General features: G+C 41.5%; 1 protein-coding gene across 4 annotated transcripts in view; it reads right to left on the reverse strand.

Annotated features, from left to right (window-relative positions):
* Positions 1-26,464, reverse strand: part of Ift88 (intraflagellar transport 88) — a 92,200-nt gene that overhangs the window by 44,702 nt on the left and 21,034 nt on the right. For all 4 annotated transcript variants that reach the window (XM_032917447.1, XM_032917450.1, XM_032917448.1 and 1 more), the window contains 5 exons: positions 24,790-24,892; positions 23,563-23,677; positions 21,684-21,915; positions 19,112-19,182; positions 14,040-14,126 (listed from right to left, as the gene is read on the reverse strand). In XM_032917447.1, the coding sequence (XP_032773338.1) occupies positions 14,040-14,126; positions 19,112-19,182; positions 21,684-21,915; positions 23,563-23,677; positions 24,790-24,892 (608 nt within the window). The remainder of the gene's footprint in view (positions 1-14,039; positions 14,127-19,111; positions 19,183-21,683; positions 21,916-23,562; positions 23,678-24,789; positions 24,893-26,464) is intronic.

Below are 26,464 nucleotides of genomic sequence, written 5' to 3' on the forward strand. Positions count from 1 at the left end.
ATATACAGAAGAGCCTCTCTGTTTGAAATAGGGACAGAGGACTTGAGGTCCCCCTTGCACTATACCCCCCTGAATGACCATCTGAAGACATGGCTCACGAAATTTGAGTTCCAAAAGAATGATCCAGGTATTGACAGCAAATATTTATGAAATGTCTATTGCATGTCAGACATTATGTCTTGGTACAGGGGCTGCAAGAGAAGATACAATACTGTCCCTCACCTGTGAGGAGAGAACAGTAAAGCAAGTTCTTTACAAAGAAGTTCAAGAAGACAGGTGATATAGGCTTAATAATTGGTGCCATTTGTAGGGTTATCGTGGGGTCCCACGTTGTGGGCTGGGCTGAGGTTCACACTGCACCCTGATGCTGTCTCAGAGAAGAGGCTCTTGTGGGCTCCTCAGGTCCCATTCCTTGCTATCACAGAATTACACGTTTATCGTGAAAAAACATTATGAAGGACACAGATAAAGGATGCGGTGATGGCTCGGTGGTCAAAGCACTTGCTGCACAAGCTGGACCACTTGTGTCTCCATATCCAGCCTAAAGGAAGAAAAATAGAATGGACTCCAGGAAGCTGTCCTCTGACCTCTCTGTGCACACCACGACACCCACAGACACAGTCACATATAAATAAATAAAGAGAATGCGATTGTAATCTAGGAGGGTCCTTAGCAAAGGAGTGAATAACTAAAGGAATCTGGAGTCTTCCACCTTAAATTTTAAGTATTTTGGTGTGTGTGTACGTGGGCGTGTGCATATGCACACATACATGCACACCCAGGGTGTGTGTGAAGGACTTCAGATATGTGGAACATAGAGAACATTCTTCTTTATCTTTAGAATATTCTCCTCACCCACTTTTATCTTTACTAATTCTTCAGTTCTCAACCCAGATATCAATACAAGAAGATTTCCATGGCCCCAGTGTATCAATTAGGCATTCCTACTAAGTGAGGGAACGGTATCTTATACAGTGTTGCATTATGCCAGGTAATAATCACTTAAATTGCTTTGTTATTGTTAATATGTTTATCAACTTCATTCAACTGAAACTTATTGAATTAGAAACCTTTAAATGTTTGACCTATCTTTGGCCTGAATGAACAAGTACTTGCTTTTGTCCTTGGCTGCTTTCCCAGCATGACATTAAAATCATAAATGATAAACAAGACTGAGGACTAATTTAATTTCTAAAACCCCTACTGGAAAACAATTTATAGTAATTTCTTGTTGGGTTAAAGTTTTTTCAGTATTAAGACATCTGACAAAATAATACAAAGTATAAGAGGTTAGAGAGAATATAGTCAGGTTTCCTAAAGTAGTATTACCAATGAAGCATCTGTGTACCGATTTGTATTGTACACCTAAGTGAGCTACTGTTGAAGGCTTTGCCCTGAGACTAGAAACAAAACAAAAACATCTACACCATCGCTTCTGAGCATTAAAATAGATGCGCTAGTGCGGTGGTCTGAATATGCTTGGCCCACGGAAAGTGACACTATTGGGCATGTTGGAGTATATGTGGCTTTGTTGGAAGAAGTGTGTCACTGTGGAGGTGGGCTTTAAAGCTCCACCTAGTGGGGAAAGAGTCAGTTTCTCCTGGCTGTAGTCAAATCAAGATCTCAGCTCCTTCTCCAGCACCATGCCTGCCTGGATGCTGCCATGCTTCCTGCCATGATAATAATGGACTAAACCTCTGAAAAATGTAAGCCAGCCCCAGTTAAATATTTGCCTTTATAAGAGTTGCCTTGGTCATAGTATCTCTTCACAGCAATGGAAACCTAACTAAGACAGAAAGGCAGGAGGACTGCAAGTTTGAGGCCAGCCTAGGATACACAGCAAAACTCTGTCTCAAAAATCAACAAGCAGACAAGGGAGTGTTTGTACAAAAACACGGAACCCAGGTAAAAGTTAACTGACAGTGTGAGCGTCTGTAACCACAGCACTCCTCTGAGAAGACCAGAGAGGAGGACACAAGGGAACCCATGGAGGTTAGAGAAGCAGCCTACCTGACATCACAGTAGACAGGAAAAAGACAGCCTGCCTCAAACAAGGTTCAGAAGGTGAGGTCCAACAGACTGACTCTCTCTCTCTCTCTCTCTCTCTCTCTCTCTCTCTCTCTCTCTCTCTCTCACACACACACACACACTTTTTTAAAATAATGAAAAAGAAGCTAAGGTGTTAAGTGGTGATTCCCTGCAGGCTTCGAGACAGAAAGGGAAAAATGATCCATGAAGAGACAAGAATAAAACCCAGCTCAGCCCAATTCTATTATAACAGGCACTGCATCAGGACTTCCAGAGTCTGGCCTAGATCATTTTACTTCAGCCATATTTAAGCAAAACCCAATTTTGGGGAAAAGAAGTATTCTGATGACAATGAACCCTGTGGGTAAAACACAGCTTTTACATTTCACATTACTGTGTATACTAAACATTACACACTCACACTGAAGATCTTTGCAAGGACACAAGGCCTCATCGGTAAGCTGGTTCTTGTTAACTTGAAACAGTGCTTGGGATATGGGTCTAGGGAGAAGGAGTGAGGTAAACACAATGCCTGTGGGAGTCAGGATTGGCCTGGCCCTAAGACGACACAGAAGTCACTTAGGCTGTTGTGAAACACAAGTGACATCACTCATAAGGATGAGTTTTATGGCCTAAAAGCAATGCCCTAGGGAAGGGGTGTGTGATAAGTAAAAACAAATTCTGGGAAATACCGTAGAGCCTGCCTCATCAAACATCAAAGGGTCCAGGACAGCCAGAACTGACATAGAGAAAAACCCTGTCTAGAAAAACAACAACAAAATGTTTACAACCAAAACATCATCAAATAAGACAAATGTAACAAAAGATGTATAGGTATCTAGATGACTCGATGAGCTAGGGAGGGGCTGACACCCAGAGGGGCCTCTCCCTTCTTAGAGAAGAAGGAGAGGAGGTATGGGAAGCAGGGATTGGGATGAGATGGGGGGAATGAATATTGGGATGTAGAGTGAACAAATAAATTAATGAAAAAAAAAAAACCCTCTAAAATGTGACGTTAAAAGAAATGTAGGAACCTGTATAAATGGAGACATATATATACCATGCTCACAGGTTGGAGTGCTCACAACACAAAGATGTTGATTGTCCCTCTCCTCATCTGCTGATTTGAGTGACATTCTAAGCACTGTCCCAAATGTCAAGAGAATGAGAAAAAAAAATGTCTTAGTTAGGCTTTCTATTGCTACACAAACATCATGACCAAGAAGCAAGTTGGGAAGGAAAGGGTTTATTCAGCTTATATTTCCACAGTGCTGTTCATCACCAAAGGAAGTTAGGATTGGAACTCAAGCAGGTCAGGAACCTGGAGGCAGGAGCTGATGCAGAGGCCATGGAGGGGTGCTGCTTACTGGCTTGCTTCCCCTGGCTTGCTCAACTTACTCTCTTATAGAACCAAAGACTACCAGTCCAGGGATGGCCCCACCCACAATGAGCCCTCCCCGTCTCGATCACTAATTGAGAAAATGCCTTACAGCTGGGTCTCATGGAGGCATTTCCTCAAGGGAGACTCCTTTCTCTGTGTTAACTCCAGCTTGTGTCAAGTTGACACACAAAACCAGTCAGTACAAAAACCTACAGACTGGGAGAAGATACTTGTGAAGCACTTATTCATCAAAGGACTAAAATAAAAATTATGTGAAAGACTTCTAAAACCAAACAATAACAAACAAAAACTATAAACTTGGGTGAGCAGGATGGTGTACTCCGGAAACCCCAGGATGCAGGACAAGGTAGGAGGACTGAAAGTTCAGAAAAGTCTGGGACACATAACAAGTTCAAGACCAATCAGCATCACAAGGGGACAAAACAGACAAACAAGCACGCAAGCAAACAAACAAACAAAAACCCAGGTCAGGCATGGCAGAATCTTGACTAACCTGCATAAGGTCCTAGGCTCCATCCCCAGAAATCCAACAAATACATATAAATACATATAAAATTGAAATTTAGCAAAAAACTGCATATAAAATAACCACTTGGCAAATAAAAATACCCTTAGAAAAGATGTTTGATTTCACTAGGAAATTACAAACTACAAGGCCCATGAGATACTTTTCCACATCAATTAGGAAAGACAAAACTGCAGACAGGGACAGACAATGAACTCTGGCAAGGATGCAGGGCAACAGGAACTCTCACTCACTGCTGGAAGGAAGGCAGACAGTTAGTTCTGATTGGATTCAGAACCCAGGACAAGGGACAGGTACACATCTTACCTGCCAAAGCAGACTTGACCTCTGTGTTCTCCCAGCATCCCTCAGTCCCTGCCTGGCATACCCTGCCCCCAACCGTGAACTTTTCAACCCAGGGGCTGGGCTGCCCTTTCCCCAGAGGCTCCCTAAACAATCCAGACTTTTCGGTCTTCCTGCTTGTGTTCTTTCTTTTTCTCCCTCTGCCCCCTCCCTTCCCCTCCCCCTTCTCTTTGGGCTTTGTTTCTTTATTTCTCTTTCTTTCTTTCTTTCTTTCTTTCTTTCTTTCTTTCTTTCTTTCTTTCTTTCCTTCCTTCCTTCCTTCCCTTCTTCTTCTTCTTCTTCTTCTTCTTCTTCTTCTTCTTCTTCTTCTTCTTCTCTCTCTCTCTCTCTCTCTTCCCTTCCCTCTCTTCTCTTTCTCTCTTCCCATGGTGATTTCCCTGGCCTTCTTCTTTGAGGCCAGTGAACTTGTCCAAAAGCAGCTTCCCAACAAACCTTCTTTTAATATAATCAAATTGCTTGAATTGGTGGAGAAATAACTTATCAGGTACAGCCACTTTGGAAGACAGTGGGCAGTTTCTTACAAAATGTTCTTACTATATGATCTAGCTGCTGTATTCTTTGGTATTTACTCAATAGTTTAAAACTTATGTTCAGATAAAACACATACGCGGATGTTTTTAATAGTGTTATTCACAACTGCCAAAACTTAGAAGCAACCAAGATTCCCTTGGATGGTCAATGAGTAGACATTGTAAAATCAAACATTACTACTGAATTAAAAAGTAATGAGCTATCAAATCTCATGGAGGAAACTTAAGATATCTTACTAAGTGTCAGAGCTCACGTGAAAAAGCTGCATGATATATGATTCCGACACATGACAGTCAGGGAAAGATAAAGCTGTGGGCTGTGAGCTGATGGAGGAATCATCAGGGCACTTTTATGGCAAAGAGAACATTCCTATGATGCTAAACTGGTGATACATAAAACACACTGTTTCACCACACACAGAGAGAATCCTAAGCCACAGGCCTGGGGTAATAATGCTGTGTCTACATAGGCTTATCAGGGTGATGAAGGTACTTACTACACACTGTAGGATGTGATGGAGAGAGTGTCTGGCTGCTGGGTGATGATGTGGGAATATCTGTACATTCTGTTCAATTTTGTCATCCCATAAAATTTAAGTCAATTAATCTCCTAAGTTAATAGTATTTTATAGATTTAAGTTTAAACCCCAGTGGCTGGGGAGAGGGAAACGGACAGAGAATATAAACTGAAAAACTGATTCTAAAGGCCCAAGCAACCCTGAAGAACAAAGGAGAGGATTCATAATACTTGTAATTCTGTCTTGTATCACAAATGGGTAGCTTAAAACAACACATTTATTTCTTAGTGTTCTAGAGGCTGGGAAGTCCAAGATCAAGCTGGTCTGGTAAGGGTCTGCTTTTAGAAAAGGATCATGTGTCTTTCTTCAGTATCCTCATATACTGGAAGGAGCTAGTTACCCTCTGAGTACCCTGTGAGGGAACTAATTTTATTCATAGGAGTTCTGCTCTCATGACTTAATCATACCCCATAAACCACATCTTAATATTACCATCTTGGTGGTTAAGATCTCAGCACATGAATTTTGTAGAGAAATGAACATTTACACTATAGCACTCTCAGATAGCAATATTTGTTGTGAATTATAAGAAGTTAAAAGTATGTGGTTTCAGGGAAGGAATAAAAGAATTAAAAACTCCAAAACCAAATCCATGCATAGGCACTTGATATATGCCAAAGATGAGATTATAGCTCCACGGGACAAACAATCATTTTACAACTGATACAGAGTTAAGTGACAGCCCAAACAAACAAACAAAAGGGAAGAAAAAAGAAAAAACTAAATTTGACTTTACATGATACTTCCGCATAAATCTTCTATCTATATGTGACAGGTAAAACTTCAGGAATGCTGGGCATGGTGGCACACATATCCCTTTAATCTCAGTACTTGGGAAGTAGAAGCAGGTGAATCTCTGTGGGCTTGTGACAGGGCAAAAGGTTCCTCCATTTTGTCTTAATTAAACCTCAAACTGTTTCCCCCGAAACCCCCATTCTGACCTCCAACATTAAAAGTCCTGTGGGAAACTACCAAACCCAGTTCTAGAAACTTGGGGTCAAAATGCCCCAGCTACCTGCATTTGGCTTCTGTTAAAGGGATTGTTTGCTCTACTTCCTCTTGCAATTGCTAAGCAGGACTCAGGTTTTCTGTACTCTTTGCCTTTAAAAGCTCCCTGTAAAATGTACTAGAAGCTTCTCTGTGAGAAGGCAGTCGGTGGCCAGCTTACCCTCACTCTGGACTTCAGTTAGTACCATGTACCAGTCTACATAGTGAACTGCAGGACAGCCAGGACTACATAGTGAGACCCTGTCTCAAAAACAAACAAACAAAGCCCCAAAACTCTTCAAGAAAACAGGAAAATATTTTCACAAAGTTGAGATAAATAAAAGTATCTTCAAGAGGACCTACTAACCAAAAAACCAAAAACAAGGTCAAGAGTCTCAAATGGCACTCAGCATACAAACAGTAATTGTGTGACAAATTAGCACATGGCACTAATCGCCATCAGTGAAGTGCACGTCAAAAACCACAATGCTGGCAGGCTGTTTGGTTAAGATGCACAGCTACAAGGTATGCTAAGGATTTCTATATGCTGCTGAGGGGGAAGGGCCAGGTCTTAGCAGCCATCTACTTGAAAGCTGAATGTACACATAACCTCAAAACCAGCCCACATATAAATAAAGCCCACACCCACAATCATACAATAATATTGATAACTGTCAAATTCCAACTGGAAACTACCATAATGCCCACTAACATGAAAATAGATACACAGCAATACAGCACCATCAGAAGCAAAGAAACCAAACACACCACAGCTATCTGCAAGGGCATGGAAACATCCGCACACATGACCTTCATAAAGAAGACCATGAGCGAAGGAACACAGCCAGTGCCATTCTACCTACAACACAGAGTCTATATCATATAATACAGGTCTATATCTGGTTTAAAGCCAGAAAAGCTACATTACAGTGTGCAGAGAAGCCTGCCAAGGTGCTTAAGGAGGAAAAGCAAGGAAGTGGAGAGGAGGGCCATCTATCCTTTGTTGAAGAGTATGGTGAGGGCATCAAGATCTTCTAAGGTTCTGAAAGTCTTCAAATTTTACTTGTCAAGCTAATACAGTAGCCACATGGGTGCTAGTTTCATGATACATCATTCAGTTGAAATTGTTTTGTGTAAGTCTTATTTTTCAGATGAGTTCTACCTATATTGCTCACACTGGTCTTGAACTACTGGGCTCATATGAAACTCCTATCTCAGCCTCCTGAGCTGGTACCACAGATAAATATGTCAGTGCTCCCAGCTGGTCCATATAATTTTTGTGTACACTTTACGTCTCACCAAAAAAATGTTAAAATGATATAATCATCTGGGAATAAGTTTAGAGGAACGCCAGAAGAAATAAGTGGAAATTATAGAGACAAAGCAAGACTGCTTATTCCATACCTTGCCCCTTTGAGCAAGCCTTCCCATGCAAGATTGACTGCACTTCACCTTAACGGGAACATGTGGCCGATGCAGAGCAATGTGAGACACATGTAAGGTAACCCCCAGGACTGTAACCTCAACACAAACATTTTGATTTAACTGGTGTAGACTACAGACTGCCCCTCGAGGATGTGTTCGATCCCCTGACGATTTTAATATGCATTCAAAGGAGACACCACTGCTAACAGCAGCAGCAGCAACAAAAGCGTCCCACATATGAGAATCACTTTGGGGGGAGGAGTTATCAACATGCAAGGGCTCACTTCTCACCTAAAAGTCCTCATAGAGCTTCATGGGAGGAGGGACGACAGAACCACACCAGCCATGCTCCGCCCCTCCTTGCAGCGCTAGGCTAGTGCTTTCCTATCAAAGTAAGTACTGTGTGTACTTTAGCAAGTCAGCAGAGCAAACCAGAAGTGGGTGCATGCCTCATAGGTCCAGTACTGGGAGGGCCAAAGCTGAAGCTCAGCCAGGGTCCACACTGCCTCAGAGAGCAACAAAAGGCAAGGCTCAGTGGGTCAAAGTGCTTGCTTCTCAAGTCTCATGACTTCAACTTGGATCCTCAGAACCCATGCAAAAAGCCAGGCACAGTGGCATGTGTCTCTAGCCCTAAGACTCCTCCAAGCAGATGAGGGTCAGGGTCAGGGTCAGAAGAATTCCTTAGAAGCTCACGGCCACCCAGCCTGGGATAGAGTGTAGCAGTAGCAAACAGGAGAGACTCTGCCTCAGCAACAAGGTGCAAAGAGTCCCAGAGGCTGGGGAGAGAGCCCAATGGTTAGGGGGAAGATGTACTGATATTCTAGAGTACCCAAGTTCAGTTCCCAGCACCCACATCAGGAGGCTCACGATTGCCTGTAACTCCAGCTCCAAGGGATCTGATGCCCCCCTCTTCTGTCCTCCCTGGGATCACACCAAGCACACCCCATTCCCTATATAGATATAAATAATTAGAAAAACAACACCTCTTTAAAAAGAGAAGCAAACTGAATGGGTCATTGATAAACTTAAGCTTAACCTTTTGGAGGGAGTCACAATTTAAATCATAAACAACATCAGGCCTAAGCTATGTGCTCATTAAAAATTAGCCCAGAAATATGGGGGTTGGGGAGAGGAGTCAATGACCCTGTGTTTTTAGAGAAAAACAAAAACAAAAACTTGATGGTTTATAATGCTATAGTATCAGTGAATTTTGAAAGCTGAGCTAGCAGCATGCAGGGGCACAAAGGTTCTGTGCCCACTGAACACTGGGGAGCTAGGGAACCGGGAACTGTAGTCCTTGCTATCTGTAGAGCCAGACCTCACCCAAATCCCACAACGGTTATCCCAAACCCTCCCTCCCTACACCTTAGCGTTCCCTCTCAGTTAATAGAACCCATCCTTAGGGAGATGTCACGTGCACTTTACAGGCTGCTGGTCTGTCTGCTCTCTTGGTCAGGGACCACACCAGATCTAGACCCTTAAGCTATAGAACCCATCTTCATAGTCACATGTACTTTGCAAAGGAGTTTCTATGTAACCACTCTTCCAGCTTTATTGTTCACCTAGAACTGGGATGATTGTTGCCTGGAAACTTTTTTTCCAAATTGTACTGTATTTAAAGACGCAGACAATAAACTGTCTAGCGTCTGGCTCCTGAAGTTTGATCCAGCCAAGTCGAAAGGAACCAAATTTTCCTTCTTCCTTCATAGGAATCGCGTCCCTGCCAGCAGTGGAGTTTGTGGGGATTCCCTCTCCCTGCATTGGTGTGGTTTCAGTGGCTGAAGCGTTCTACAGCAACACTAATGGCTGAAAACCAACCCATGGCTACCACTGAAAGCCTTTTCAGTGGAAATGAGCTTGAACGAACTGGCTTGAATGAACAGAAAATAGTCTTTGAACCTCGAAACTACTTCCCTTTAACTGAATAATTTTAAATATACAAACACAGAACTCCCCAAGAAGCTAAATTAAACAGAAGGCTTGATTGGCACCTTTCTTACAAATGTCAGTTTAAAATGATATAAACAGAACAGATATCAAATAGCTTAATTTAAATGTTTTATTTAATTTCAAATCTTCAAAGCTCTCCAAACACTGAACAGCTGTCACGTCTTGAAAAGACTGTGGCTTAATCATCGGCAGCTGGTGACTCGCAGGAAAAGAGCAAAGGTGGGAAGTACAGCCGTGACTCCCATGGAATGTTTCTCTGCAGACGAACTCCAGAGTCCCGCCTTTCTCCACTCGCACCCATTCCTCAGCCTGTGTTGACTCCCGCCTGCCCTCTGCCTTATTCCATTTCTTTATTATAGTAAGTGTGTAAAGAATGTCGTCAGACATCCCACCTCTCTCACATGCCAAGCAGGAGCCTTTCTCCCTCTCGGCACTTTCAGCATTGCAGGCTGGGCAAACACAGGAAAAAGGTTCCACTGCATGTGCTCAAACCTGGTCACTGTCCTGAGACACAGCAGTAGAACTCTCCTTGAGTATTCTTGTGCAAACCATCTTCTTCTCAAACTAGCAGACAACTTCTCTGGAATTCTTCCTTTAACTTCTTACGATTTATACATCTCACTCACCTCCTGGACCTAGGTGTTTTCTAGAAAGCTACAGATTGAGACTTCTGATACATCCATGGCCCAAATCACACTCCAACTTGGAGAGCAATTCGGTTTTGGCATGCAGTGCCCCAAGGACACCAGGCTGCTGTGGTCATCCAGCATCACATCCCTGAGGGTCCTGAGCAGCACCCAGGTCCTGCCACTCCCAGCAAGTGAAATCTACAGCTATGTCCTCAGAGATAAGCAACTCCATTTCTGGCTTCTGGACACCCTCTGCTCTCTCTATGGTTCTCTTGATAACAGTATATTCACAGGTGACAGAGGCTGCAGCAGAGCCTCCTGGACTTCCTGAATGGGGACAGAACACAGCAATGGATCCCCAAGATGGTGGGCCGACGGTAGGTTCAGAGACATAGGCCCAAAACAGTCATATTTCAATCATAAACTCTACGGTTACAAAATATTCACCTATATACACACACATATATTTATATGTATATGTGTGTGTATATATATGTATGTATGTATGTACATGTCAATTACTGCCAGATCCTGCAGGGCTTGACTGAGTCCTGGAACCCTGACAGAGGTGGTGAGGATATGAATATGACAGATACATACTTATGAGGTACAGTCCATCCTGTCTCAGTAGGAATTCCTGTGGGGGACCAGTCTCAGGCAGTGAGCATCAGAGAAGAAAACTGCAGTGGTTTGTCTTCACACACCCTGATCCACCACTGACTCCCAGGGAAAGCTTGGCCCCTCAGGATGTGCCCACATGAACAATACACATTCACTTAGGACATCTATTCTTCCTCTGACCTCTACACATTATAAATTTTAAAGATTATATAAGGCATCTTTCAAGCCACTAAAATCAAATTTGGACTTGACTTTCTTCTTATCTGAAATCTAGTCCCCTCTGCCCCCCCCCCAAAAAAAAGAGAGAAGAGAAAGAGAAAAAAGGCTTTTTGAGATAGGCTCTCGTGCAGCCCAGGCTGGCCACAAACTTGTTAAGCCAGTCATACAGCTAAGGATGGCCTTGCTCCTGATTTCTACCTTCCAAATTCTGGGATTACAGGCATGAGCCACCATGTCTGAGATAGCATTTTTTTTTAAATTGGCAGGTCTCATATAAAGGAATGGATTCTTATCTAGATAACAAAAGGAAAATAAAACATAATTTAGGTTGCAAATAAAATCTTAGAGTTCTTTTTTTTTTTGGAGCTGGGGACCGAACCCAGGGCCTTGCGCTTGCTAGGCAAGTGCTCTACCACTTAGCCAAATCCCCAACCCCTTTAGAGTTCTTTATGATAAAAAATACACAAGGGATTGAGGGGATGGCTCGGGGAAAAGCACTGGCTGTTCTTGCAGAGGACCTGGGTTTGATTTCCACCAGCTACATGGTGGCTCACTTCTGTAACTCCAGCTTCAGAAGATCTAACGCCGTCTTCTGACTCTCCCAGCACAGGAACACAGACAGTGCACAGACACACATGCTGGCAAACACCCGTACTCATAAAATAATAATAAAAAACTAAGAAAAATATAATAGGACACTGTGCTCTTTGATTAAGTTTCATATTTTATATTTTAAAATGTTGGGCCAAGATAAAATTATATGAGGGTAAATTTGGAGCACAAGTGACAGAACCTGTTGAGTAAGTGTTCTGCCTAGATTCCTCCTTCATCAGGTTGGTCTATACCACAGTAGACTGAAATGTATCCTTTCAGATAGATTCCAAAACTGATATGCTCATTTCCATACGTGTAGCTGTTTATCAACATTTCTTAAGCAAACCTATCTTGTGTTAAATGAGTGGCTATCATCTCACCGCCAAAATATATTCAAGCAAAAGTATTCGCCTTGGCTGGAAGCCAGGGTCCTTCGGGCGAAAGTCTGACTTGAGTGATCTGAGAGTAAAGAGTAAGATGACATGGGAGTTGGGGGCATTGTCCCCTATGCTTGTGCTCTGAGGGAGAAGATCAAGTGAGTTCAGACTGGACCACTGTAATGGCTAACCTTGGTTGTCGATTTGACTAAGCTGGGATGAACTACAGCCCACGCCATTAGGCACTACTGTGAGAGATTTTCCTGACTGGACTGTTTGAGGACACCCTTTGAGTGGCAGCCCTCATTAAAAGGTGGAGAAGGGAGCTTTTGCCTTTTGCTGGCTTGCTCTCACTCTCTCTGACACGTTCATTTATCTTGCTTCTCCTGTAACAAAATTAATTTTAAGATGCCAATGTTTACTGAAGATCATCAGCTCTGCTGAAATCCTCAGGACTCTAGTGACAGACTAGGACCATGAGAACCCCAGCCCCACCCACTGAACAACTGTGAGACCCCCCAGCCCCATGGCATGAACAACAACTGGATTTTGGATTCTCAGCCTTTTAATCACAAGACAGCCATTGTTGTCTACCCAGATCACAGCCTGGGTAGTCCCTCTAATAAATCATATAAAAATAATATATTATGTATTATATTAAAGACTTACTTAAATGTGTATTTTTTGGTATATGGGTGTTTTTCTGCATGTATGATTGCATACCAGAAGAGAGCACAGGATACCAAAGAAGTAGTGATAGACTGCAGTTTCAGACAGTTGTGAGCTAGCCAGTGGGTGCTGGGAATTGAACTCAGGACCTCTGGAAGAACAGTCAGTGCTCTTAACTACTGAGCCATCTCTCCAGCTCTCTATATTCTTTTTTCATTCTATCACCTCTGCTCCTTTAGAGGACCCTGACTACAGGGTTGAGAACTACAGAAGGAGAGCCTCTCTTAAAAGCAAGAGGGAAGGCGGCAGACATGCTAGCTGGCTGGCTTAGTGGTGCACACCTGTGAACAGAATCTGGGGAAACAGAGGAAGGAAGACCATTCAAGGTCATTCCCAACTACTCAAATTCAAAGGCAGTCAAGGTACAAGAGACTTTGTCTAAAACACACAAAGAAGGAAGAGAATCTCCTAGCCCGGCATGACCTAAGTGTGACATAACAAAAGCAGTTACAAAGTAAAATTCGAAACTTATTTACAGGAGTGCAGTCACACTAGCGAGCTGGATAAATCCTAAGGGCATCACTTTGTGATCTAGAAAGGAGAAGACTGGGACAACTACTGTAAATACCTTCAAAAAATAAAATAAAACACTGAAAGCTGACCCATTCTCCACAGTCCCCAAAGAAACAACTGGAGAAAAATAGTGCTCTTGGAAACACACACACACACACACACACACACACACACACACACACACAGAGCAAGTTTGTTTGAGAAGTTCAACGAAGTCTCAGAAATCGAAGAAACACCAGAGAAGGAAAGTAACATGGAAGTCTAAAGTCTGATGGAAATCAACAAACAGACGTAGAGGGAGCAAATTATCAGGGAGTTTATATGATGTTTCCCCAGGTTGAAGAGAAACAAGACTGTGTAGATCTCTATGGAGCTCTTGAATCAAAGACAAGGGAAAAAACAAATTTAAATATGTTGTTCAAGAATTTCAAAGAAAGCTAGGGGAAAAATTATTAAACTCTTTAGAAAACAATGCAGGTCCCATGCAACAGGCTCCTAGTCACCAGCAAACCTACCAGCAAGGGACACCAGTGGCCAAAGCTCAGGACAAAGGTATAGCCTAGACTCTCATATCTGGATTCACTCTTACCAGTTATAACCCACAGCAAACGAGGCTTCGATCACAGGAGCAATGAGTTTTGCAGCTGTCATGATGTATTTTTCTGCCATGGCTTTCCTGTATTATAAACACAAAGGAGTTATATTTAGATATGAGTAAAATTACATAAAAGTAATTTACATTTAATTCTCAACTTTTAAGTAGAAAGATTATCTATGAAAACTAACACACCACAGAAGCTCAGTAGAGGACAGACAGTCACATAAGAAACGTGTTCATAAAGGCTAGGAGTGAGCAGGCCTGCCTCCTTGCACTGAGAAGAGAAAGGCAGGCAGATCTCTGAGTTCAGGACAGCCTGGGCTATATTGAGAAACCCTTCTCAAAAAAAAAATAAACAAAAAACAAACAAACAAACAAGCAAAAACGACCCGAAAACTAAAACTAAAATGAAAGCAAAGAAAGACCAGGAGTGGTGGTGTATATAATCTTAGCACAAGGGTAGTAGAGGCAGGAGGATCATGAGTTTGAGGTCAGTCAGTCACAGGTCACTCTAGATTACACAGTAAAATCCTGTCCCTCAAAACAAGGGTTAGGGATGCAGCTCAGTATTACAGCCTTACCCATCATGACTAAACCTGGCTCATTCCCAGAACGACCACTCACACATCCTGAGAGACATGTTTGTAAGTCACACTGAAAACAGATAGCAAACACAGCTAGCTATGTGAGTGCCTCCTGGGATACCTGTGTGCCTTTCTTCTGCTGGATGATGCCTCTGACAAGGTAAAGAAGTAATGAAACACAGACAAGTTCCATAGCTATATTTACATAACCGACCTACGAACATGAAAGTGAGCTGTAACCACTATGAAGGAAATAGTGTATAGGCCTGGGCAGGTGGTCAGCCGTTACTGTTTGCTTAGCAAGCACAAGGAGGACCTGAGTTGGGTTCCCTAGCACTTACATAAAACGTCAGAAGGCACGTTCCTGTAATCCAGCACTGGGATGCAGAGAGGTGAGGCTCCTAGGGGTTCACCGAGTGGTCACTCCAGCCACTGGCTGAGCCCCAGGTTCAGGGGAGAGTGAAAGAGGGTAAGCAACATTGACTTCTGACCTCTACACTTGCACATCCAGGCACCTATGTGTACATGTACACACATGCACACACATAAACCACACACACACACAACCCCCCAAAAGAAACTGTTGTTATTGTTGTTGTTATTGTTCTGTTTTGTTTTTTGAGACTATGTTTCTCTGTGTACCCCTGCCTGATCTTGAACTCACAGGGATCCACCTGTCTTTACCTCCTAAATGATGGGATTAAAGACCTAGACTAGGGCTGGAGAGATGGCTCAGGGGTTAAGAGCACTGACTGTTCTTCCTAGAGGTCCTGAGCTCAATTCCCAGCAACCACATGGTGGCTCACAACCATCTGTAAAGAGATCTGAGGCCCTCTTTGGTGTGTCTGAAGACAGCGACAGTGTACTTACATACATAAATAAATAATTCTTAAAAAAAAGACCTAGACTAGGTCACCACACCCAGCTGCATGTTACGTTTGAAAGTATATATGTATGTGTCTGTCTGTCTGTTATAAAATGCACATTGTCACCATCACTGGAAAACGCCAGTAGTATTCCAAAGGGGATACGCCAGTTTACAATGATAGATGATATTTATCTTAGTCTGCTTTTCTCACATTTATAGACACAGCAGTTTTTAAAATGGACTCAAGGGTAGAGAAGTTCAGTAGTTAAAGAGCACACTCGTTCTCTTCCAGAAGACTGGATTTCAATTCCCAGCATCCACATGGTGGCTTTTAACCCAGTTCTGTGGGATCTAATGTTCTTTTCTGGATTCTACTGGCAGAGGGCATGTATGTGGTATATACATATGCATGCAGGTAAACACGGATCCACACATATAATAAAAAATATTAAAAGGAAAACCAGTTTATTATTCCATTTATATAAGGTATCTACACTACTGAGATCACAGAGAGAATGTAGAACGGTGGTTTCCAGAGAGTAGTGTCTGAGTACACACTGGGAGCTGCTGGGTACTGAGTGTGTGAAAATAAGTAGAGAGCTGGAGATTAGTTACACAGTAACATAAAGGTACTCTATACTATTCATCTGTATACTATCCATCTGTATATGCGAAGTCTTTAATCCCAGCCCTCAGAGACAGAGACAGGCAAGTTTCAGGACAACTAGGGCTATACAGAGTCCCTGTATTGAGGGAGGGGAGTAAAGTAAATGTTTCAGTATCAGGCACAGTGACTCACATCTGAACCCCAGAAGGCAGGAAGACCATAAACTCCAGCCCAGCCTGGACTACAGGGTAAGACCTGTCTAAGTAAATACATTTCAGGATGGTATATCTTACATTGTATCTATTCTGTCACAATTAAGAAAACCAAAGGTTGCCCTCTACCATGTAACTTACATATCACATGCTCACTAACTCTTAGACCTTTCAGATGTTTGATGGAGGAAATACATTAGAATAGGAAACAAGGTCTGATGTGCTGCTGCTCTCCTACAGTCAGAGTGCTAGACAAGAGACAGTAAAACCCTCAAAATAAGAAAGAAAAAGAAACAGATAGAGACATGTGGCAAAGAGCTCCCAAAACTTTCTGAATTTCCTCCATGCTAGAAGTATGCTTTTTTTCTGACCATGAGTTATGCTAATGAGATGATGTCTCATGGTCCCTAAAAAGGTTCAAAGAAGAATCTGATCACTTGGGAGGGTGGGTTCAGAAGGACCAGGGTTCAAGACCATCCTTACTAAAAGAACAAGTTTGAAAACAGCATCTTTTACATGAGATCCTGTCTCAATGGGGATAAAAATGGAGCTGGATTGACAGAAATCAACATATGTGATCAAATGTTTAGAATTTTTAGTCACTCATCCTGTAGTGGTTTGAGTAAGAATGCTCCTAAGAGGCATTTGGATGTATTTGGATGTGGAAATCTTTGAAAGGATTAGAAGAATTAGGAGGTGTGGCCTTGTTGGAGGCCCAAGCTCTCTATCTCTGCCCATGGGTAGGGCCTGCCTCTCAGCTCCTGCTCCAGCACCATGCCCACCTGCCTGCTGCCATGCTCCCCTCACCATGATGGTCTAAACCCTGAAACCATTAGCAAGCCCTAATTAAACACTCTCCTCATAAGAGTTGCCATGGCCATGCAACAGAACAGTGACTAAGACATATCCCAATGTCTAGAGGAAAGGAGCTGACTGATGCAAAGAGCCATCAGCAATGGCCAGCAACGTAGTCAGTCATGTCTCCCTCCCTTGTGTAGGGAGGTCCAGGCTGGTGAACACAAAGGTTTTAATTAGGTGACACGGGAAAGGACATAGGCCCTTACAAGTGTCCCCAGGAGCTCATGCTGTGTCCCTTGCCTCTTGCTTGCTTTTTCCTTAGCTGCATCCTTCACAACAAACTAGCACATAGAAACACAGGGTCTCCCCAAGTTCTGTGCGCTTTCAGCAAATTACAGATCCTAAGAAGGGTCGGTTAAAAAACAAAACAAAACAAAACAAACAACAACAACAAAACCCCAAAAGAAACCAAACCAAAACTAGACAAAAAAAACCTGACTCAGAACAGAAGGCCTTGCTTACTGCTGACCGTATTTGGAGATGAAGATGCGTGAGGGACTGAGCCCTTAACTGTGGGGTCTGCATGAACCTGGGTGGAATGAAAAGTGAATTTTTGGCCACTCAATGTCCAGAGACTTGTATAATCTTGGTGTGGAAAAGGCGCATATTTGGTGTTAGAACTAGAAACAGCACATACATACAGACATGCATTCACATGTGCACAGACACATATGACATGATAGAAGGAGAAGTTACAGAAAAGAAGATAAAGTGTTAATACAATCAAATTTCATTATTCACATGTGTGAAAAATAAAAATAAAGAAGAGAAAACAATAAAATAGGAAAGGGGATAACATTTGAAATGTAAAAAAAAATCCAAAAAAAAAAAAAAAGGAATCTGAATGAAGAACTGAACTTATTTCTAGAAAAAAACAAAAACAAAAAGAAAACAGTAAAATAAATGGTTTTCCTTAAATTTGACATTTAACTGTCAGGCAAGACAAAAATGCATACAACATTTTTTTTTTATTTTAAACAAAATAAAGGTAACTAAATTGTAACACAATACCAAATGGACAGGGAAAGAGAATTACAGAGAAATGGTTAAGAATAGCTAATAATGGGGGAGGGTGGGGAGGGGAACACCAATAAAGAAGGGGAGGGGGAGGGATTAGGGGGATGTTTGCCCGGAAACCGGGAAAGGGAATAACACTCGAAATGTAAATAAGAAATACTCAAGTTAAAAAAAAAAAAATAAAAAAAATAAAAAAAAAAAAAAAAAAAAAAAAAAAAAAAAAAAACCCCTGTAAACTGTGGGAGGGGGAAAATCTTGTTGTTATTTTAAAAAAAAATAGTTAACTAAAAGGGGTGTAAAAATAAAAGGGGGAAAAAAGTGGTTTTTTTTCTTAAAAAAAACTTTTAAAAAAAAAAAAAAAAAAGAATAGCTAATAATACCAGGCCTGGAAAAGTAGGCCTGTAATCTCAGTTTGAGGCAAGAACACAAGTTCAAAGGCAGCCTGGGTTACTGAATAAACCCAAGGGTAGCTTAGTGAACCCACATCAAAATAAAAAGAAAAGGTTAGAGATGTAGTCATGGTAGAGCAGGGGGCCTGGGTTTAACCATCCTACTGCTAAACATACAACCTGACATGGAGAACTGGGCTGTAGGAGACCAGGACTAAGGAAGAAGAGAACCCATAAGGTAGAGGAGTGTGGGTAACAGCTCAGCTCAGGAAACAGATGCAACTAACCTTTGATTTGGTTTGGTTTGGATTTTTTTGAAACAGGGCTTCTCGATGTAGCCCGGCTGACCTGGAACTCCTTTTTGTAGACCAGGCTAGAATTGAGAGACCCTCCTGCCTCTGCATCCTGAGTGCGGGGTTAAAGGTACTTAACATCACTCCTGGCTACTGACAAGCTTTATAAGAATCAATGGCAAGGTAGTCATTTTCTAAAATCTAAAGCCATATTAGTTAGTGGCCGAAATGTTACCTTTCACGTTCCATTTGCCTAAGATGGTCATTTTTTATAGCTTCAATCAATAAGTTAGTATGGGGATCATCCTAGAAAAAGAAAATTGAAAATTAAGTCAGAAATAAAAATTAAAAACAAGATTTCTAATCAAAGCCCAACAACTAGATGTACCCATCACCAGTGCATGCACTCATCTGTGTCCCTTACACAGAACTTGGTTCTGTGGTTCAATGACTGCCTGTCACACGCTCCCTGGAATGAGTACATATTCTGGACAGCAGATAAAAGGGCCAGGCCAGAGAGAACAGTGCCAGTACGCAGCACTGGGGCTGTGTGTATAATATGTGATACTATAAGTTCTAGTTTAAATGCAAGTCTGTTCATAGCTATTCACTACTTATTGTAAACCACACGACTCCCTGTTGAGAATCAGGATGAGGCTGGGGACCATACAGCCCACTGACACAGTACCAACTTGAGCACAGAAGGCTTGGATGTCAGCACCACCTAGACAAACACCCATGGTTTTTAAATAACACACACCATTTTCCTCAGTATGAAAAGGATGCATAATAACCCATATTTACCCAGCACTCTGTTCCCTGTATACTTTCAACATTTCACATTTGTTGGTCATTCAACCTCACAATCCTATAGGGCGTGTTACTACAGCTGTTCCACCTAAAGGGCCTGAGCAGCGAAGACAGCAAATTCTGAGTGGCAGGCCAGGTACAGTAGCTCTTTTCTAGGAACAATAGTACCCCTATATGATATCAGGAAAAACTTATGTCTGGGAGGACAGAGGGAGAAGGGGGCGGCGGGGAAGAGAGAGGGAGAGACAGAGAGAGACAGAGAGACAGAACACTCAGTTAAGTAGTTGCTGTGCAAGTTTGAGGGTCCAGGTCAGACTCTCAGCACCCATGTAAGAATCACAGTATTGGGGAAGTAGAGCTGGAATGATCCTTGAGGCTTGCTGGCCAGCCAGTCTTGCTGTATCAGTAAGTTCCAGGTTTTGAGAACTTATTGTCTCAAAAACTATGGTAGAGAGCTACTTGGGAAGATACCCATTATTAACTTCTGGCCTTCATATCATAGGTATACACATGTATACATATATACATACATAGAGAGAGGGGGGGACGGAGGGAGGGAGAGAGGAGAGTGAATTTTGAGGCTAACCTGGGCTACATGATGAGTTCCAAGTTACCAAAATTTAAGAGACCCTCATAAACAACAGAGTTCAATTCTATTAAGTTCAAAAAATACCACTTTGACCTATAAATAAAGGAAATTTCATGTAGTTTGACTTAATGTAACAGAATGCTAACAATTTACACATAAATATTTGGGAAATTTCTTCAAAGTATTAAGAAAAAAGAAGAGGAAGGGGAGAAAGAAGAGGAAGAAGCAACAGCATCCGACTGCCCAGAAACTAATGTTTCTATTTTGGTGTATTTCTACCAGTTTCTCATGTGTAAAATACAGGCCTGTACCTCTTAATATTATATAATATTCCCTCTTTAAGGTCTTTTTTTTTTTTTTTTTTTTTTGTTTTTTTTTTTTTGTGGGGCGGGGACCGAACCCCGGGCCTTTCCCTTCCTTGGTTAGCGCCCTCCAACTGAGCTAAATCCCCAGCCCCTCTCTTTAAGGTCTTTAAGAATAAGACTTTTCAGAGGCCAAGGGTGTATAGGATGTAGTTCAGTGGTAGAATGTTCCTGTGATCCATGAAGCCCTGAGTTTGACCTCCAAGACTATTTAAGACTGGAGATAGAGGCATATGCTTATAATCTTAGCATTCAGGAAGTGAAGGCAGGATCAGAAATTCAAAACCACCCCTAGCTACAGAGCAAGTCTGAGGCTAGCCTGGGCTAATAAGATCCTATGTCAAACAAAACAAAACAAAACAAGAATTTGTGGTTCCATGGTAGATGGGCAGGGTATATAGCTCAGTGGTAGAGCATGTGTAAGGCCTTAGTGTCAACCTTTAGTACTACTGCTCTAGTTTGCTTCTTACTGTTCTGATAAAAACACTGAGCAAACCAACGTTAAGGTATGGAAAGTTTTATTTAGCTTGAAGGTTTCAGTCCATCATTGATGGAATCCAGGGCAGGGCCTTCAGGCAGGAGCCTGGCATCAAGGAACAGAAGCCGAGGCCACGAAGAGTGCTCCAGAGGTGGCACCGCCCACATTGATCTGGGCCTCCTATCAAACCTGAATCAAGAAAATGCCCCACAGCCCCGCCTACAGGCCAACCTGATGGAAACAGGTTCTCGGCAGAGGGTCCCTCTTCCCAGGTGGCCCCAGTTGGGTCAAGCTGACAAAAACTAACCAGGAAAAAGTTCCACGGTCACATGGTCGAGGTATAGTCAAATATTACTTTTTAATGATTCTTTTTTAAAGAGTTTTGACTAAAATTGTGTGGTCTGTTTTAACCGTATTGCTAGCTCTATTTCAACAGTCCCATTCTCAACTCAGTTTAAATAGCAAATGAACTATATCAACGACCCTCAGGAAATTCCAATTAGCTCATTTACAGAAACGGACAGACAGACAAGCAGGAGATGCTGTTAACTCTCATTTCCATACTCACACTGGGGGAGATATATTTATCGTCTTCGTCAATTTCCAACGGAACAGCAATCAACTTTTGGAATGCCTTCTTCATTTTCTCTCGATCTCCAATGGCGAAGCAGCTGAGAATGAGGTTGAAGCCTGCCTTCAGGCTCGGGGCCATGCTCATGATGTGCTCGAATGAATTGATGGCGTCTGAGTACTGACCGGTCTTTATAAACGTGATCCCAATGTTCTGCATTATTTTAATCCTAAAAGGAGAAACATCGATCAGCCTGAACAGTGGAAATCCCTGCTCGGATGCTCGGCTGCACCTCTCTGTCTCTTTCTCATTTTACTCTTAACTTCTAAAAGCTTTTTAATAGTGTCACAGGAGATCACGAAATTTAGTGATTATTGCCGTATTTACACATGTGGGACAATCACCACTTATTACTCTAGAAAGGAAACCTTTGTTCCCATCCTTACAGTGAGCGCTAGGCAGCCACTAGTCTACTTTCTGTCTCTGCCTTTCCTAGTTATTGCCTATAAATAGAATTCTATGAAGTGTCGGGTTTCATTCCCTGACACAATCCTGAGGTTCCTCTATACTGCAGTGTTGGTGATTCACCACCTTTAAAAAAAATCACTAAATAGTATTGTATAGTGTAGATATAGTATACTTTATTTTATTTTTTGAGACAGAGTCTCAATATGTAGCCCTGGCTAGTTTGGTGGCTTGGGACTCTATGTAGAGCAGGCAGGCCTTGGACTCAGAGTACTGGAATGAAGGCTGTGTGCTACCACACCTGGCCTTACCATATCTTCTTATCCACTGCCCACCTGGTGGAATTTTAGGTTACTTCCACTGTTTTGATACTATGATTAATGTTACTATGAATATTTACATATAAACCTTTGAAATTGTGAAAATTTTCATTTCCTCTAGGTATATGACTAGGAATAGAATTGTTGGCCATATGGTAAATGTTTACCTTTTAAGATCAGCCTGTCTTCCAAGTAACTGTACCATTTCACATATCCAATGCATGGGATTTCTAACTTATCAGCATCTCCATCAATACCTGTCCTTTTGCGTCATTCTAGTGGATGTGATCCCACCTCATTTCCAAGTGAATCTGAACAGAATCTCACTGTTTAGCAGACTGCATCAGGATCAATCATCCCATGAATGGAACCCTCCTCAAGTTCTTCCTTTGAGCAGTCCTCAGTAGCTACTGCCTTGGCTACATTGCTGCTGCATACACCGCCTCAGCTATGGTAAAGCATGTAATGTGTGCCCCCAGATTACATTTCCCTGACATGCTCAAATTCTTGGCCTTACCTGAGTTAAGGGTACTTCTAGAGTATCATGTAAGTTAGGTGACACTTGCTGAAAAGTAGTATTTAAAGGGACTATCACAAATTAAATGTCCTAGAGAACACTAAACCAACAAATACAGTTTTTGTTCTTGAATATTGCAGGAGTAGAAAACATCCTGACTTCTCCACCTTTTATATTCCACAGTGATCATTTAGGCTCATGGTCTCAAACAGCAGGAAGAGTATGCCCGTGGGTCTTGGTTTCTAGCCTTGCACTGTAGTCTGCTGTGCTGTCAGGACTGTGGTTATGGCTTTGTTGATGTTAAGCTGTATATATTATTAATGGCTGCACTTTTAGCTTAGTTTTATTTTACTTGATCATATAGTATTCCTTTAACCTTGAATTTGCCATTACGTAGATGTGTGCAAATTGTCATCACAAGTGAATAGAGCAAAATACCACATCTGAAACATGAACCTTACATGTTTCATTTATTCCTCTAAACACTTCAAAATGCTCACCCCAATGACAGCAAACCACGTCATCTTGTTTTTGAAGAGTTACTTAAAAGTTAGACACCATGTTTCACACTTACCTCATTTCTTTATGGACACTTGGGATCTGATCTAAGGCCATTCGGTAGAACTTAATAGCTTTGGAATAATTCCTCTGCTTTAAATAAATATTTCCCATATTCACTTTCAGTCTTCCTAATTAAAAAAAAAAGAGTATAAACATTTTCATGTTTGTACTTTTCCTATGATAATATAGATAATCTTAGCCTATATTCTTTAAAGCTTTTTTTCAAGTTAGGAAGCTTTAAATGTTTTAAAATTTATTATGTATGTGTGTGCAGGTATAAAGGCCATGGAACATATGTGGAGGTCAGAGGAAAATTTATGGGAGTTGGTTCTCTCCTGCCACTTTCTAGGATCTGGGACTAAACTTAGGTCATTAGTCATATGTACAGAGTGTTTACCCACTGAACCATCTCACGGGCCCAGTTATGAAGTTTAATACATAAAATTCTAACATCAAAACAGTACACCACTGACTTAACATGACCAGACAACTGTCTCTATTACAAACTCAAGTGCACTATGCTAAGGAAAGCATGAGACAGGAGAGACACTGGTATAAGCACTTGCTGTGCATGCCTGAGGGCTGATTCCAACTTGGAATGCATAGAGGAAGAAGAGACTCCAATGAGCTGTACTCTGTCCCCTCAAGAACAGCATCACATGCATGCATTTGTATTTACACACATATACACCACAGACATTTTAAAAAGGGATGAGTCATTTGTAAATTACTCAGTAATGCTACATTAATTTAATGTTATTAGAAACTCTAATAAACCTTAATATTACAACAAAAATGATATAATATATACACCCATCTCGAGAACATAGTCACAGAAGGAAAGAAGCACCACGCTTCCTCCTTCTGATGATGATGGAATAAGTGTTATTTTTTGAGTCAGGGTCTCATTATGTAGCCCTGGCTGTTCTAGAGCTTCCTATGTAGACCAGGTGGCCTTGAACTCAGAGATTCTCCTGCCGCTGCCTCTGGTGCTGGGATTACAGGCATGTACCACCTTGTCCAGCATGGAATATATTTTTTGTTTAGCATTAGGCAGTTAATTTCATGTCAACTGTATTTCTTCCTATATTCATATGGATTTTCACACATAGTATCTTTAAGCAGGACACCACATCATAAATATAAATTTACTTAATAGATTACTTTATTATAAAAAAGCATAGTAAGGAAACATAATTAACACTATAAAAGAGCTACATATCTATCTATAGACACCCACCTGCATTGCTAAACATCTTATTTTTCACTATAACTTGGTATGTGTTTAGTGCTTCTGCATACATTTCATTAGCAGAATACTGACTTGCCAAGTTGAAAAGAACCTAGGAAAGAAACATTATAAAAAACACATAATAACCATTCTAGGCCCCATGCACTTGCAATCATTCCAAAGTTAAAACACCTGCTGGGCAGTGGCTTGCACACCTTTAATCCTAGCACTCAGGAGGCAGAAGCAGATCTCTGTGACTTGAGGCCAGCCTGATCTACAGAGGGAGTTCCAGGACAGCCAGAGGTATACAGAGAAACCCAGTCTCAAAGACAAAAAACAAAAAAAACAAAACAAAAAAGCACCAATAAAAACCCACTTGAACAAAGCTACTGTCTCAAGCTACTCAGTCAACCATGTCCAACTACTTTGCACAAGGAAACAGATGATGGAGAGCTGTCCTCTAACTTCACTCAACTTTCTATGTATGTTTGTTTAGTTTGCACAGTACCTGTCATTCAATAACCTTGAGAAGGACCACAAAGAACAAATGTGCACTGCTAGTGTTAATGGCAGAAAAAGAATAGTCAAGAAAAGGACTATTTTGTCACCTTATAAATAGAAATGAAATATCATGTAGAATAGCCCAAACAGTAAAGTGAATCAGAAGAGTTTGTATAACACCATCTTTTTCTGAGTGAGGCAGGCTCTCACTATGTAGCCCAGGCTGACCTGGAATTTGATATGTAGACTAGAATAGCCATCAGCTTCCAGAGATCTGCCTGCCTTGGCCTCCTGAGTGCTGGAACTGATGGCATGTGCCTTGATATATTTCAGATGTTTCCTTTTCCATTTATTTAGCATGTGAGACTCTTTAAACAGCAATGTAAATATCAAACAAGCATCTTTTCAGCATAAACACATTTTGTGGAAATCAAAGACATTGGTTTTCCCACTGTCTTCATATAGTCTCTGACTCAAAAATCTACATTAGCATCTCTCTAAGACAACCCTGGGTAGCATAAACATTAACAATTCTTGTAAACAGAGGTAAACAGAGGCTTGTAAACAGACCATGCAATTAACTAAGACAAGAAAGGACTGGGAATGCAGTTCACGATGAGATGCTTACCTGGCACTCATGAGGTCCTAGGCTCAATTCCCATCACAGAAACAAAAACAATTAACTGAATGACTAATTAAACAAAAGAGTTTCTATGCAAGCCACAAGCAAAAGTGTCTTGCAAACTACATAAATTAGCCCAATTCTGAATACAGAAGAAACAATCAAATTGTAAAAAATAAAACTGGGCAAAACCAAAAAGACCAGGAGAAGCAAAGGAAAGGAAGGGAAGGGCTGGTCAACGGGTACAACATTACAGTTATAGTGAGAAGTTAGGAGTAGCTAGGCATCATGGCACATGCTATAATCCTATCCCGTAGGAGGCTGAGGCAGGAGGATTAAATTTGAGGTCAGTCTGAGCTGTGTATTAAGAAAGAGTCTCAACAAAATAAAGTATCTTTAAATGCTATAAGAAAGGAATGCGAATGCTTTTATAATAAATGATCAATGTCTGAGAACATAGATATACTTAATCTCATATAAGCATTAGACGATGCATACATCTGTCAAACTGTCACACGGTACCTGTGGTAGTTTACACAAGAATGGCTGGCCCTTATCTAT

This window comes from Rattus rattus, chromosome 12, assembly GCF_011064425.1.
Source record: "Rattus rattus isolate New Zealand chromosome 12, Rrattus_CSIRO_v1, whole genome shotgun sequence".
Classification (NCBI taxonomy): Eukaryota; Metazoa; Chordata; class Mammalia; order Rodentia; family Muridae; genus Rattus; species Rattus rattus.